General features: G+C 48.9%; 1 protein-coding gene across 1 annotated transcript in view; it reads right to left on the bottom strand.

The window, feature by feature from the left end:
- Positions 1 to 304: 304 nt before the first annotated feature.
- The window catches only part of LOC117042828 (alpha-2-macroglobulin-like), a 69,362-nt gene continuing 58,325 nt past the window's right edge, over positions 305 to 11,341 (bottom strand). The window contains exons 27-36 of the mRNA XM_033142485.1: positions 10,693 to 10,767; positions 8,913 to 9,078; positions 8,426 to 8,655; positions 6,295 to 6,513; positions 5,444 to 5,571; positions 5,207 to 5,297; positions 4,167 to 4,235; positions 1,602 to 1,704; positions 1,335 to 1,376; positions 305 to 587 (exon numbers count right to left, since the gene is read on the bottom strand). Of these exons, the coding sequence (XP_032998376.1) occupies positions 517 to 587; positions 1,335 to 1,376; positions 1,602 to 1,704; positions 4,167 to 4,235; positions 5,207 to 5,297; positions 5,444 to 5,571; positions 6,295 to 6,513; positions 8,426 to 8,655; positions 8,913 to 9,078; positions 10,693 to 10,767 (1,194 nt within the window). The 3' untranslated portion in view covers positions 305 to 516. The remainder of the gene's footprint in view (positions 588 to 1,334; positions 1,377 to 1,601; positions 1,705 to 4,166; positions 4,236 to 5,206; positions 5,298 to 5,443; positions 5,572 to 6,294; positions 6,514 to 8,425; positions 8,656 to 8,912; positions 9,079 to 10,692; positions 10,768 to 11,341) is intronic.

Raw genomic sequence — 11,341 nt, 5'->3', positions numbered from 1 at the left:
AGGGCCATGGGCCTGATCCACCAGGGCTCTTCTTAAGTTCTTTCATCTGCTCCATCTGAAGCTACACACACACACACACACACACACACACACACACACACACACACACAGTGCATGCACCCTTCAGCAGCAACCTGCCTTATGAGTTTGCTGCTAAACTGGACGCTTAACCCTAATGCTGTTTGAATCTGGCCAGTTGGAAAACTAAAAAGCATCAGAGAATATAAAACACCAAAAATAAATAGTTGTATTCGCACCACATCCCACTCCAGAAATGCCCGCAGAGATAGGCTTGAAACATGACTGGAATAAAATAGTTCTCTTTTATTTTATCCCGTAGAGGGAAATTGAAGCCATACAGAAGGATCTCAAAATGAAAACAAAAAACAACAACAAAGGTGGGTGCTGGTTTTGAAGTGTGTAGCAACCCCCTCTTCTTCCTCTTGTTATTCCAGGTTTTGCCAGAGCAGGCTGCGGTCCAGACCTTGTGTTGTTGCCCAGCTTCTCTGCCCCCCCTCATCTGGTGGAAAGAAGATGCGCGCAGAGTCCATCTGGGGAGCGATGGGTAGCATCCTTCAAGCATTCCTCTGTTTAGTTTCAGTTGCAGTGGAGGGAAGAGCATAAGAATCTCCTTTAGGTCAAGCATTCACCCATAAGTGTCCCAATATGCTCTGGGGGAACAGAGGCAGGAGATCCAGATGGCAACCCCCCCTCCAACCGCCCCGCCCCCATATCCCCAACTGCTGCCGTCTCATGCCCTTCCCAAAACCTGGCAGCCCAGGTGGCCGCCCCCTCAACCTGCCCAACAGGAGGCCTGGCCTCCATTCAAGTCACTTTAATCCAGGATGCTAAATCAGTGGTTCCCAAAATGGGCAGTACCATGCCCTGGGGGGGGGGCAGTGGGATTACTTGGGGTTGGTGCTAAGAGGCAAGTGGGCAGCGGGGGGGGGGGGAGCGGTGCTGGAAGTGTAAACGACTATCAGGCTTTAAAAATCTGGCAGCACTGCATCAAACTCATCCGTTTTGTTGAATCAACGGAAGAGTTTAATTGGGTTTTGAATAAACATGCAATTAATTGTCACTGTTTTGAATTTTATTGTGCTATTGCCTTCATTAGTGGGTCGTGAAAACTGCTGTTGGAATAATGCTTTTTATAGGGTAGGGTAGGCGGATTTTTGGGGGAACCATGGGGGCAGAGGCCCTAAAAGGTTTGGGAACCACTCCCCTATAGCATGTCCTGTCCCCTGAAGAAAGCTGGATTATGGCCTGGGATGACCTTTGGTAGTTTCAAGCCAGTTCAGATTTGCACAAGGCAATCTCTGTTCATACTCTACCTGTACTGCAGGGGGCGCTGTACTCTGCATCAGCACCTTCATCTGGAAAGAGAGGGAAGCAACAGAGAAAGATGGTCAGGCCAGCCTCTGCCTCCCAGAGCCTTCTCCATCACCACTTTTAGACTAGCGGGTGGCTTTTAAGGGGTTGGTTGCAGAATGCTCATGAATGCACCTATTGCCTGGTGGTTCTAAATTTTGCTTTGAGAGTTAACTAAGAAGTAGGATATGTGAACCTTAATGGTCTGCAATGTGGGGGGCCTTTCTCACCTGTTTCATAGTAGTCATAGACTCTTATCACAGCCGGCTTTAAGTTCTGGACAGGCACGTCCTGCTCCACAGTGAAGGTGTAGCTCTGGGTCATGTTGGTCACCTGTGGACAAGCAGGTAGGATCATCACTTGAGATACAGAATCACAAGACTGCTGAGATTCTGTGTCCAGGGCAGCTGTCTACTCACTCCATCTGGTGCGCAGGCTGAGACCCTACCTGCCCGCAGACTGTCTTGGCAGAGTGCTGCATGCTCTGGGTTTCACCCACTTGGACTACTGCAATGCGCTCTGTGTGGGACTACCTTTGAAGGTGATCCAGAAACTACAACTAATCCAGAATGTGGCAGCTAGACTGGTGACTGGGAGTGGCCGCAGGGACCATATAATACCAGTCCTGGAAGAACTTCATAAAATCATGGAGTTGGAAGAGACCACAAGGGCCATCCAGTCCAACCCCCTGCCAAGCAGGAAACACCATCAAAGCATTCCTGGCAGGTGGCTGTCAAGCCTCTGCTTAAAGAAGGAGACTCCACCACACTCCTTGGCAGCAAATTCCACTGTCGAACAGCTCTCACTGTCAGGAATTTCTTCCTAATGTTTAGGTGGAATCTTCTTTCTTGTAGTTTGAATCCATTGCTCCGTGTCCGCTTCTCTGGAGCAGCAGAAAACAACCTTTCACCCTCCTCTATATGACATCCTTTTATATATTTGAACATGGCTATCATGTCACCCCTTAACCTTCTCTTCTCCAGGCTAAACATACCCAGCTCCCTAAGCTGTTCCTCATAAAGCATCGTTTCCAGGCCTTGGACCATTTTGGTTGCCCTCCTCTGGGCACGTTCCAGCTTGTCAGTATCCTTCTTGAACTGTGGTGCCTAGAACTGGACACAGTATTCCAAGTGAGGTCTGACCAGAGCGGAATGCAGTGGTACTATTACTTCCCTTGATCGAGATGCTATACTCCTATTGATGCAGCCCAGAATCGCATTGGCTTTTTTAGCTGCTGCATCACACTGTTGACTCATTGGCTTCATTGGCTTCCAATAAGTTTCCGATTACAATTCAAAGTGCTGGTGCTGACCTTTAAAGCTGTAAATGGCCTCGACCCAGTATACCTGAAGGAGCGTCTCCACCCCTATCGCTCAGCCTGGACACTGAGGTCCAGCTCTGAGGGCCTTCTGGCAGTTCCCTCACTGTGAAAAGCAAGGCAGCCCTGTTTAGGAAAATGTTTGATATTTTATCGTGTTTTTAATATTCTGCCCTGCACATCACAAGTGGCTACAATGAGCAGCATTCAGAGTGGCACCCTGAATGCCAAGCCTTCTCTCCCAACCTTCTATGCAGGAAGGAAATCTCCTCCACAGGCTCCCACCATCCCTCCATCCTTCCTTGAGGGGAAGAAGAGGAAGGGTTTGAACAATATCATCCTCTCTTCCCCTCCTCTCACATAGCCAAGTGATCGTGTAATCACACGATATTGCAGTACTCCCATTATGCAATTTGGAGGTGTAATGTCTGGTTTGCAACGAGAGAGAGAGAGAGAGAGAGAGAGAGAGAGAGAGAGAGAGAGAAGCTCAACCGCTGCCCTGGTAGCTTATCCATGTTTCCAAAGGAATGAATGTGAGGGGCAAACCCCACCTTCCTCTAACTCTCCCCACCGGTACACCCAAAGGAGAGATTCTCCTGCCTCCTGACTCTGCCCACTTTTGTCAGGGACTGGACAGAAGAGGAGGGCTGGGGATCGCCTCCTCTTTCTCCTCAGCATTCATCCATCCATCCATCAGAGGAGGAGGGGGTGGGGGGATTGCCCCCCCCTTTCTTCAGCAGGTTCAGGAGAAGAGAGAAACAGGATTGAATTACAGCAGAACGCAGAGCTGCCAAGTTGTTAGGGGGAGAACTGGCAACAGAGACATCCTTGGGGAGCATAGAATCACCACCATCCCCATGGACTCTCCGCTCAATTAGAATTAAAGAGCAAAGGAGCCAAGTACCGTATTTTTCGCTCCATAGGGTGCACCCGACCATAGGACGCACCTCTTTTTTAGAGGAGGAAACAAAACAAATTTTTTTTTTCTGGCTTTCTTCTTCTAAAAGCCACAGTTTTTTTTGAGGATCAGCTAAACGTTTGGCAGCTTTTTTTGCAACCTCCCTCTGCAGCACATTCAACAATGGAGGGAGCCGGGACTCTTATCTCTTGCTGATCAGCTGCTGAGCGGGTCCTTTCAACACTCCCTTTTCTCTTTGCAAAATAAAAAGCATGATCCTCTTTTGGTCCCTGGGCAATTCAGCTCCGGGAACCACCATTCGCTCCATAAGACGCACAGAAATTTCCCCTTACTTTTTAGGAGGAAAAAGGTGCGTCTTATGGAGCGAAAAATACGGCGCTGTTGCTGGGGAAAGAAGGGGAGGAGATCAAAGTGAGCAACGTCAGTGTGGAGTTAAGGACTGGATTCCTTGTCTTGCAACACAATGACTGAATAAAACCATAAATACGAACTTTCTTGTTTCTTCCTTGATGCTACCAGGGGAGGAGAGAATTGCCCAAGGCGGACATCTTTGCTCACCTTCTCCAAATACAGCAGGACATGACTGGTGCTCACTTCTGTGCGCTGGACCAGATTGTGGCTTTCCAGCTGGTGGAGCAAAATACAGATTGTTGTTGTTGTTTCTTTATTTCATAAAATTCATACACTTAATAACTGTAAAGAAAAGCAACCTCAAAGCGGCTCATGAAAAGGATAAAATTCTAAAACTCTGAATAAGAAACATCCACAACAATAATTTGAAACTTTCAAAAAGTTAATATAGCAATAGACTGAAAACAGATTAAAACTCACATTAACTTGCTAAGCACCTGGGCTTGCTTGTCTAAACAAGAATGTTTTTTAACAGTTGCCTGGTGTCAAGAGGCAGGGAGTTCCACAGTGCAGGCGCTGGCACACCAGAAGATCGAGTTCTTACAAATGCGGAACGGGTATTATGCGGCAAATGTAACAGTGCCAGTTCCGCCAGGGACCTCTGAAGCCTCAGGGAGTGCAGCATAGTCTACCTTAAGGTGAGGGCAAGGAGAGCCTTCTCTGTAGTCCTGGCAGAGGAGATTGAGCTGAGTGATCCATTCAATCAGTCAATCAATCAATCAATCAATCATTTCATTCATTTATTAGATTTATTAGTAACTTGTCACCTGAAGGTCTCCAGGTGACTTATCTAGTGGCTAGTGGACATTGCAAGCTAGTACAACATTCTTAGCCCCAAGATATGATTATGCCCGTTAGGTTAGCTGACTTTAAAACCAAGATGGGATTGGACAATCCCATGGCCAATTACTGTATCAACATCCGTCAGCTGTGAAAGCTCACTGGCTCCTCTGTGAACAAAGGTTGCAGGCCTCAGAGTAGCAAAATTTGGAGACAGACTAACAAACACAAGGAGGAGTCCTGCTTGCGAGACACCCAGAGGGATCCTCGTGGCTGTTTTCGGAGAGAGGATGCCTGGGGGAGGTAGGCAATATGGAAATGCAGCTCTTTTCTTCTCAAGTCTCCTACAGCCAAGGAAGTAGGCTGTTGTTTCTGGCGAGGCTTTCACACAGAAACAAAGCTCTTACCTGCTTTACGGATGATTTCACCGGGATGAATCCAGAGAGCATCTTAACATCAACGATGGCCATATTGGAGGCAGGTCGGCTGCCGGTGTAACTGAGAAGCCAAAGAGAGAGGGGAGAGAATCGCACCACTCTTCGCCCCTGACAGCCCACCCTGTGACCATCTATCCATCTTCTAATACATCCTGATTGTGGGGTGGTCCAGATTCCCAAATAGCCCTGGCCAATGAAGGGGACTACCTGACATTGATGGCAACATCAAATGTTTTGAGGGCTTTGGGTCCAGTGCAGGTCTCTGGAATTGTGCGCACCTCCAGCATGAACAGTGCCTCTTCCTGGTGTGGCTGCACGTTGTATTTCAATGTGGTCTGGAAAGGAAACAGGGCTCTAATAACAATTAATAAATTTATTATTTATATTCCACCCATCAGGCTGGGCTTCCCCATCCACTCTGGGTGGCTTCTAGCACACATAAAAACATAGTAAAACATCAAACATTTAAAAAAAATAATCCCGATACAGGGCTGCCTTCAGATGTCTTCTGAAAGTTGTGTAGTTCTTTGTCTCCTTGACATCTGATGGCAGGGTCTTTATCCCTCTCTCTCTCTCTCTCTCTCTCTCTCTCTCTCTCTCTCTCTCTCCATCAGGCATGTCCTAGGTTTCCAGCAGTGACATGGACACCAACTCAGAGGGTAAGAGGCCTCTGGAACCAGGAGGGCAGTAGCATAGCCAACCAAGGAGCTAATCTGGATCTTGACATCACTGAGCCCATCAACCAATGCAGCCCTCTAGCCAATACCCCCAGGTATACTATTGATGCAGCCCAGAATTGCATTGGCTTTTTTAGTTGCTGCATCACACTGTCGACTCATGTCAAGTTTGTGGTATACCAAGACTCCTAGATCCTTTTCACATGTACTGCTCTCAAGCCAGGTGTCACCCATCCTGTATTTGTGCCTTCCCCCCCCCCAAGTGTAGTACTTTACATTTCTCCCTGTTAAAATTCATCTTGTTTGCTTTGGCCCAGTATGGCCCACACATTCACACTTTCTCTTTCCCAGACACCCATCCCAGGTGGAACACTCACTCACCTGGACGTGGACACAGCCTTCCCCCGTGGCCATGCTGTCGTAGTCCCCTGGCACTCTGGGCAGAGCCTGGCACTGGAGAAGCAGGCGGTTGGTGCTGTCCACCTGGAACTGCCTCAGGGTGCCCTCTGTGGAGCTCAGGGTCACTTCTGTGCCTGTGCTGCTCTTGGAGTAGGTAACGGAACCGTAGAGGGAGAGGGCCTGGAGGGCAACCACAGTGTCCTGCAACACAGACCAAGGGAAAGGTGGGCATGGACCTTGTTGTAGATGTGGGATGTAAACACAGAGCAGTCAAAACACAACATTGCTAGAGTGGACATGAAGGTGTCTCAGTCCTCCAGCCTTAACTTCCTGTTTACTTGGACTGAGACAACTTCCTCTATGTAACTAGAGATTGGTGTGGTTTCACCTGGGTAGGTTTACACAAAACCACAGGAGCCAGACCCCATCTTTCTCTCTGCCAGTGTGGTGTAGTGGTTAAGAGTGGTGGACTCGTAATCTGGGGAACTGGGTTCGTGTCTCCACTCCTCCACATGCAGCTGCTGGGTGACCTTGGGCTAGTCACACTTCTCTGAAGTCTCTCAGCCCCACTCACCTCACAGAGTGTTTGTTGTGGGGGAGGAAGGGAAAGGAGAATGTTAGCCGCTTTGAGACTCCTTCGGGTAGTGATAAAGCGGGATATCAAATCCAAACTCTTCTTCTTTGGATTCACTTCTTCAAGGAAGAGCATCTCAGGGACAGAATGCCAACTTGGCTTCCAGCCAAAAGAGGCCTGGTGAAGCCTGCTTCTTTATGGAGTTAGCTTCTACATGTAAATACATTTATCTAAGCCTGCCTGCCTTTCTGAGACTGTACTGTAACTCAGGATGCCTGTAAGTAAACTCTTTTATATCTTATAAACAGTACTGTGTTGTGTCTTTACTTTTAAGAGGGAAGGGGAATATACCAGGAATATATATTTCTTATAGAGGCTTTAGCAAGCCTATGCAACCGTTTTCTGCTGTGTTTTAAAAGGGAATGTAACTCTGCTAAGTTTGGAGCTTGCTCACACAAGCTGGGATTGAGATATATAAATAATATATACTCATCCACACTCCTAAACATTCCCACACCAACTGGAGCAGCAGAAAGCACGTTTGCTCCGCCTTCCATGGGACAGCCGTTTAGATATCTCAAGACGGCTATCATATCACCTCTCAGAACCCCCAAGAAAAGAGAGGAAGAGGGGGGTTCTTGAGATTGCCTAACAAGTCCGCTCACCTATTCTGGTGGGCGGCATTGCGGCCAGGCATCGGGGGCCCTGCAGTGATTGACACTGCCACTTTTGCCATCTAGGCTGCGTTGCTGGGCAGGGCCCCGCCCATAGGTAGCTCCACTGACCAATTAGCACCAGCAGGAGGTGTGGCCGTGGGTAATTTAAATTGTGGTAAGGCCAGAGAGCCCTCCTCTCACGCCCTTGACACCCTTGTAGCAATTGTCACAACTTTGTGAGGTTAGGCATTGGGTAAGCCTTTGTTTGGATGGAGGTGAGGTTATTATCCACTTGGGAACTGTGGGTCACTGGGCCTTGGCACGCAAGCGTTGCCCACCCGGACAGCAGACTAGGCAGGCACAGAGGTCACTCACAGTCCTCCTTGCTCTAGTCTTATATTTCTATACATTACAGTAATCATTTCCACCTTCCCATCTCTTTCTCTGCACAAGTCTGTTGTCCTCTTTTGTTGGGAATGCGTTTCCGCTTTGTGGAGGGTGTATAAGTGGCCCCAGTGAGCAAGGGAGTTTTCTCTAGGACATCATATGGTATACCCCAATCTGCCAGAGAAGAAGCTGACCGAGGGGGATATCAATAGTCAAGTTATTGTGAGAAGTTGGCGTCCCTGGGGTTTGCATTCCCAGCCAAGGTATCTAAACTTTGGAGACATCCTCACCGGGCCCTGGACTTCCCATTACCATACCCCAATTTCCTATGATTGAGAGTTCAAGGGTTTGCAGCAGCCCTGACAGCTTGCTGTGCCTTCCCATCACTCCTGGCAAACTTTGGTCTGGATCCCAGGAAGGAAAGATGGAAGGAAGGAAGGAAGGAAGGAAGGAAGGAAGGAAGGAAGGAAGGAAGGAAGGAAGGAAGGAGGCTTACCTGAGTGGAGGAGAAGCCCCCAGTGGGGTTCTGTTGCCGGCTGAGCCACTTGACAATGCGGGTGGCTGTCCCCAGTACTTCCTGGGATGGCGCTGGCTGGTTGGTCAGGTAACTCAGGAGGACGTAGGCTGTCATCTCCACCTCCGCAGACGGAGCCCGACGATGAAAGAATGAATGGTACGTGTCCACCTCTTTCTTTTCAGGCCGCTTCCAGTGAAGGGAGCCATCCTCTTCAGGGAATGAGGGAGTCGTTAATATTTGTGTCGAGCAACCCAGGCACCACTAACAATGTAGGTGCTGTGGGAATATGGGAAGAGGGCCAGCAATCTGTGTTTGGATCCTGAGAAGGCGGCGGATCTTTGGACTGGTGCTTTTGTCTGCATTGCCAACTATTCATTCCCGCCAAGGAATGAGGAGCCAGATTTTTGAGGGGAGAAGAAGGGTTGAGTACCACACCCTTCCCTTCCACCCAGAGATTCATTCTCACCTTCCTGCACAGCTTCCTGGTGGAGTAACAGCAGCATTTTCTGCCTCTGCTCCTCCTTCTCTGCCAGGGCAAAGGAATAAGCCAGCAAGGCCAGGGTGTAAACGTGGATCTCTTTCGCCTGAGCCGCCTTCTCCAGGCAGAACAGAGCATTACGCACGGCGGGATGCTGTGGAGAGAAGGGAGGGAGGAGAGGCTTATCCCCAGCCACTGTAGCTGTTTCAGAAGGCCTGGGGGGAACCCATAGGTGGTGGCTGGAATAGCAGAGTCAGGCCCACCCGCTGCAGGAAGCTGGGCAGAGCAAAGACATAAGAACACCAGAAGAGCAGCTTTGATCACACAAACGGCCCATCTAGCCTGGCACCCTGTTCTCACAACCAGATGCCTCTGGAAAAGCCCTTTTATTTTTATTCATTTATTAAATTTCTGTATGTCAGGGCAGCACGTTCCTATCTTCACAAACAACCCTCTCTGGAGACTTCTGGCATTTTAATGGTCTTTATTTGCAATATTTACAATGGTCATCAAGAGTTCATTATCATTCAACAGAGTCACTCAGTTCAGATGCCGGTAGAGGCCTCCGCTTACGGTGCCAACACCTCATAAATGTGGGATATGCCAGTAAAATCCAACATTCTAAGAGAGAACTAACTGCCTCTATGTGACAATCAGTCTAGAATCATAGAATCAGAGAATCAGAGAAGTCTAGTCCGTTGGTCGGTTAGGCTGCTGCTGATAGAAGTGTTAAGTGGTAAATGGAGTCTTTTTAGGACTCACCAATATCTAATATATACCTGTAGTTTATATCTTTTGTAACCTAAGTATGTACTCAACGAATCTGACAGTAAACTAGTTTATATTGTTATCATTCAGATTCATGTGTATTTTTCTTTTAAGAGGGACAAAAGGGATTAACAACCAAGAAGGCAGGAAGGTAGAAGACATAATTATTTAAAAGGACTCGAACGAGTCAGCAATCCACTTGCTGCTGTGTAAAGTTAAATAAGGAAACGTTTAACCCTGCTATATTATATATAAACGTTCCCACAATAAAATGCGGGAATTTATTGTCCAGCCTTTCAAGTCTCCTCTTGTCTCGCCTCCCAGTCGTAAATCTCTCGCCAGTCTCTGATCCAGAACTTAAGCCTTGCTGTCCCTGTGGAGCTGTTGGCTCGCTTGCAGCCGCTTCCTGTCTCTCTACACCTGAAGACACTGCCCTTCCTTCACTAGCTCCTCCAGCTCCCTCCCCCTCAGGCACAGTGTCCTCTTCTTCTACCCTGAAGTTCTCTCCCACATCCGGGCAACTCGAACGTACTGGCTCAGCCCTGACACTATACCACCCTTCATCTGATGAATGTGTCCTGCATCTCCCCCACCGGAATGAAGAAAACCTATCTTAAGCAAACCAGGAAAATTCTCAGCTCTGCCAGGATAGTGAAACAAATTCCCGCCACAGAACGCATGAAGGCCACTTGCTAGACTTGAGTTAGAGAACATCTGTGGTTGACTACAGAACCCATCATCCCTGAGCATTAGCCACGTTGACTGGGGCAGATGGAAGCTGTAGTCCAACAAGATCTGGAGGGTCATGGGTTCTCCTGCCCTCTGCAAGAGAAAGAAGGCTGGTTGCTATGCTTGAGAAGGAAACATGGACCCCACTTGTTCTTTGATTGGGAATTTGCCAAGAGACAGTCAGCTGCGATTGTGAGGGGCACCTGCCTGCGTGCCCTGCGTGACTGTTTGTTCCACAATGGGCTTCGAGAAGGAGAAGACAGATACTTACATCGAGAGGCAGGCCGCTCTCCAGCAAAGCAGCAGTGATGTAGGCAGTGAGAGTGGTCTCGTCATCCACCCCACCCTGTAGGAAAGAAAGTGGAAGAGGCCTCAGCTCCATGGAGTATGTGAAGGCCCTTCTCCATCCCCTGACAGCTCCTCCCAAGATCCACCTTCTCCAAAACCCACCTGATGCTAGGATGCACTTCTTCTGGCTGTCCACCATACTGAGAGCTCCGGTCCACATTGGTCTCCTTTCATGGATGGTTTCCACGCAAATGGTCCCATTCCTACTCCCCACTCCAGTTCTGCACTGCTTCCCGCCCAGGTGCACCAGGTTCCGCCCCACATTGGGGGTGCCTGTTGCACATGTATTGCCAGGCCTTCCAGAGGGTGTGATGGGCCCCATTTGGTCCTCCCACAGCTGTGATGAACCCCATTGGGCCTCGTCGCACCATGTGATGTCACACGTGCAATGCATTGGGTCACCCAGCCGGGCACCCAAACTGTAATGCGCTCTACGTGGGGCTACCTTTAAAGCCCTAAATGGCCTTGGCCCAGTACACCTGAAGGAGTGTCTCCACCCCATCGTTCAGCCCGGACACTGAGGTCCAGCGCAGAGGGGCTTCTGGCAGTTCCCTCACTGAAGGAAGTGCGGT

This window comes from Lacerta agilis, chromosome 2 (assembly GCF_009819535.1).
Source record: "Lacerta agilis isolate rLacAgi1 chromosome 2, rLacAgi1.pri, whole genome shotgun sequence".
NCBI lineage: Eukaryota > Metazoa > Chordata > Lepidosauria > Squamata > Lacertidae > Lacerta > Lacerta agilis.
Note: the sequence above shows the minus strand (reverse complement) of the source record. Positions and strands in the feature narration are given on the sequence as shown.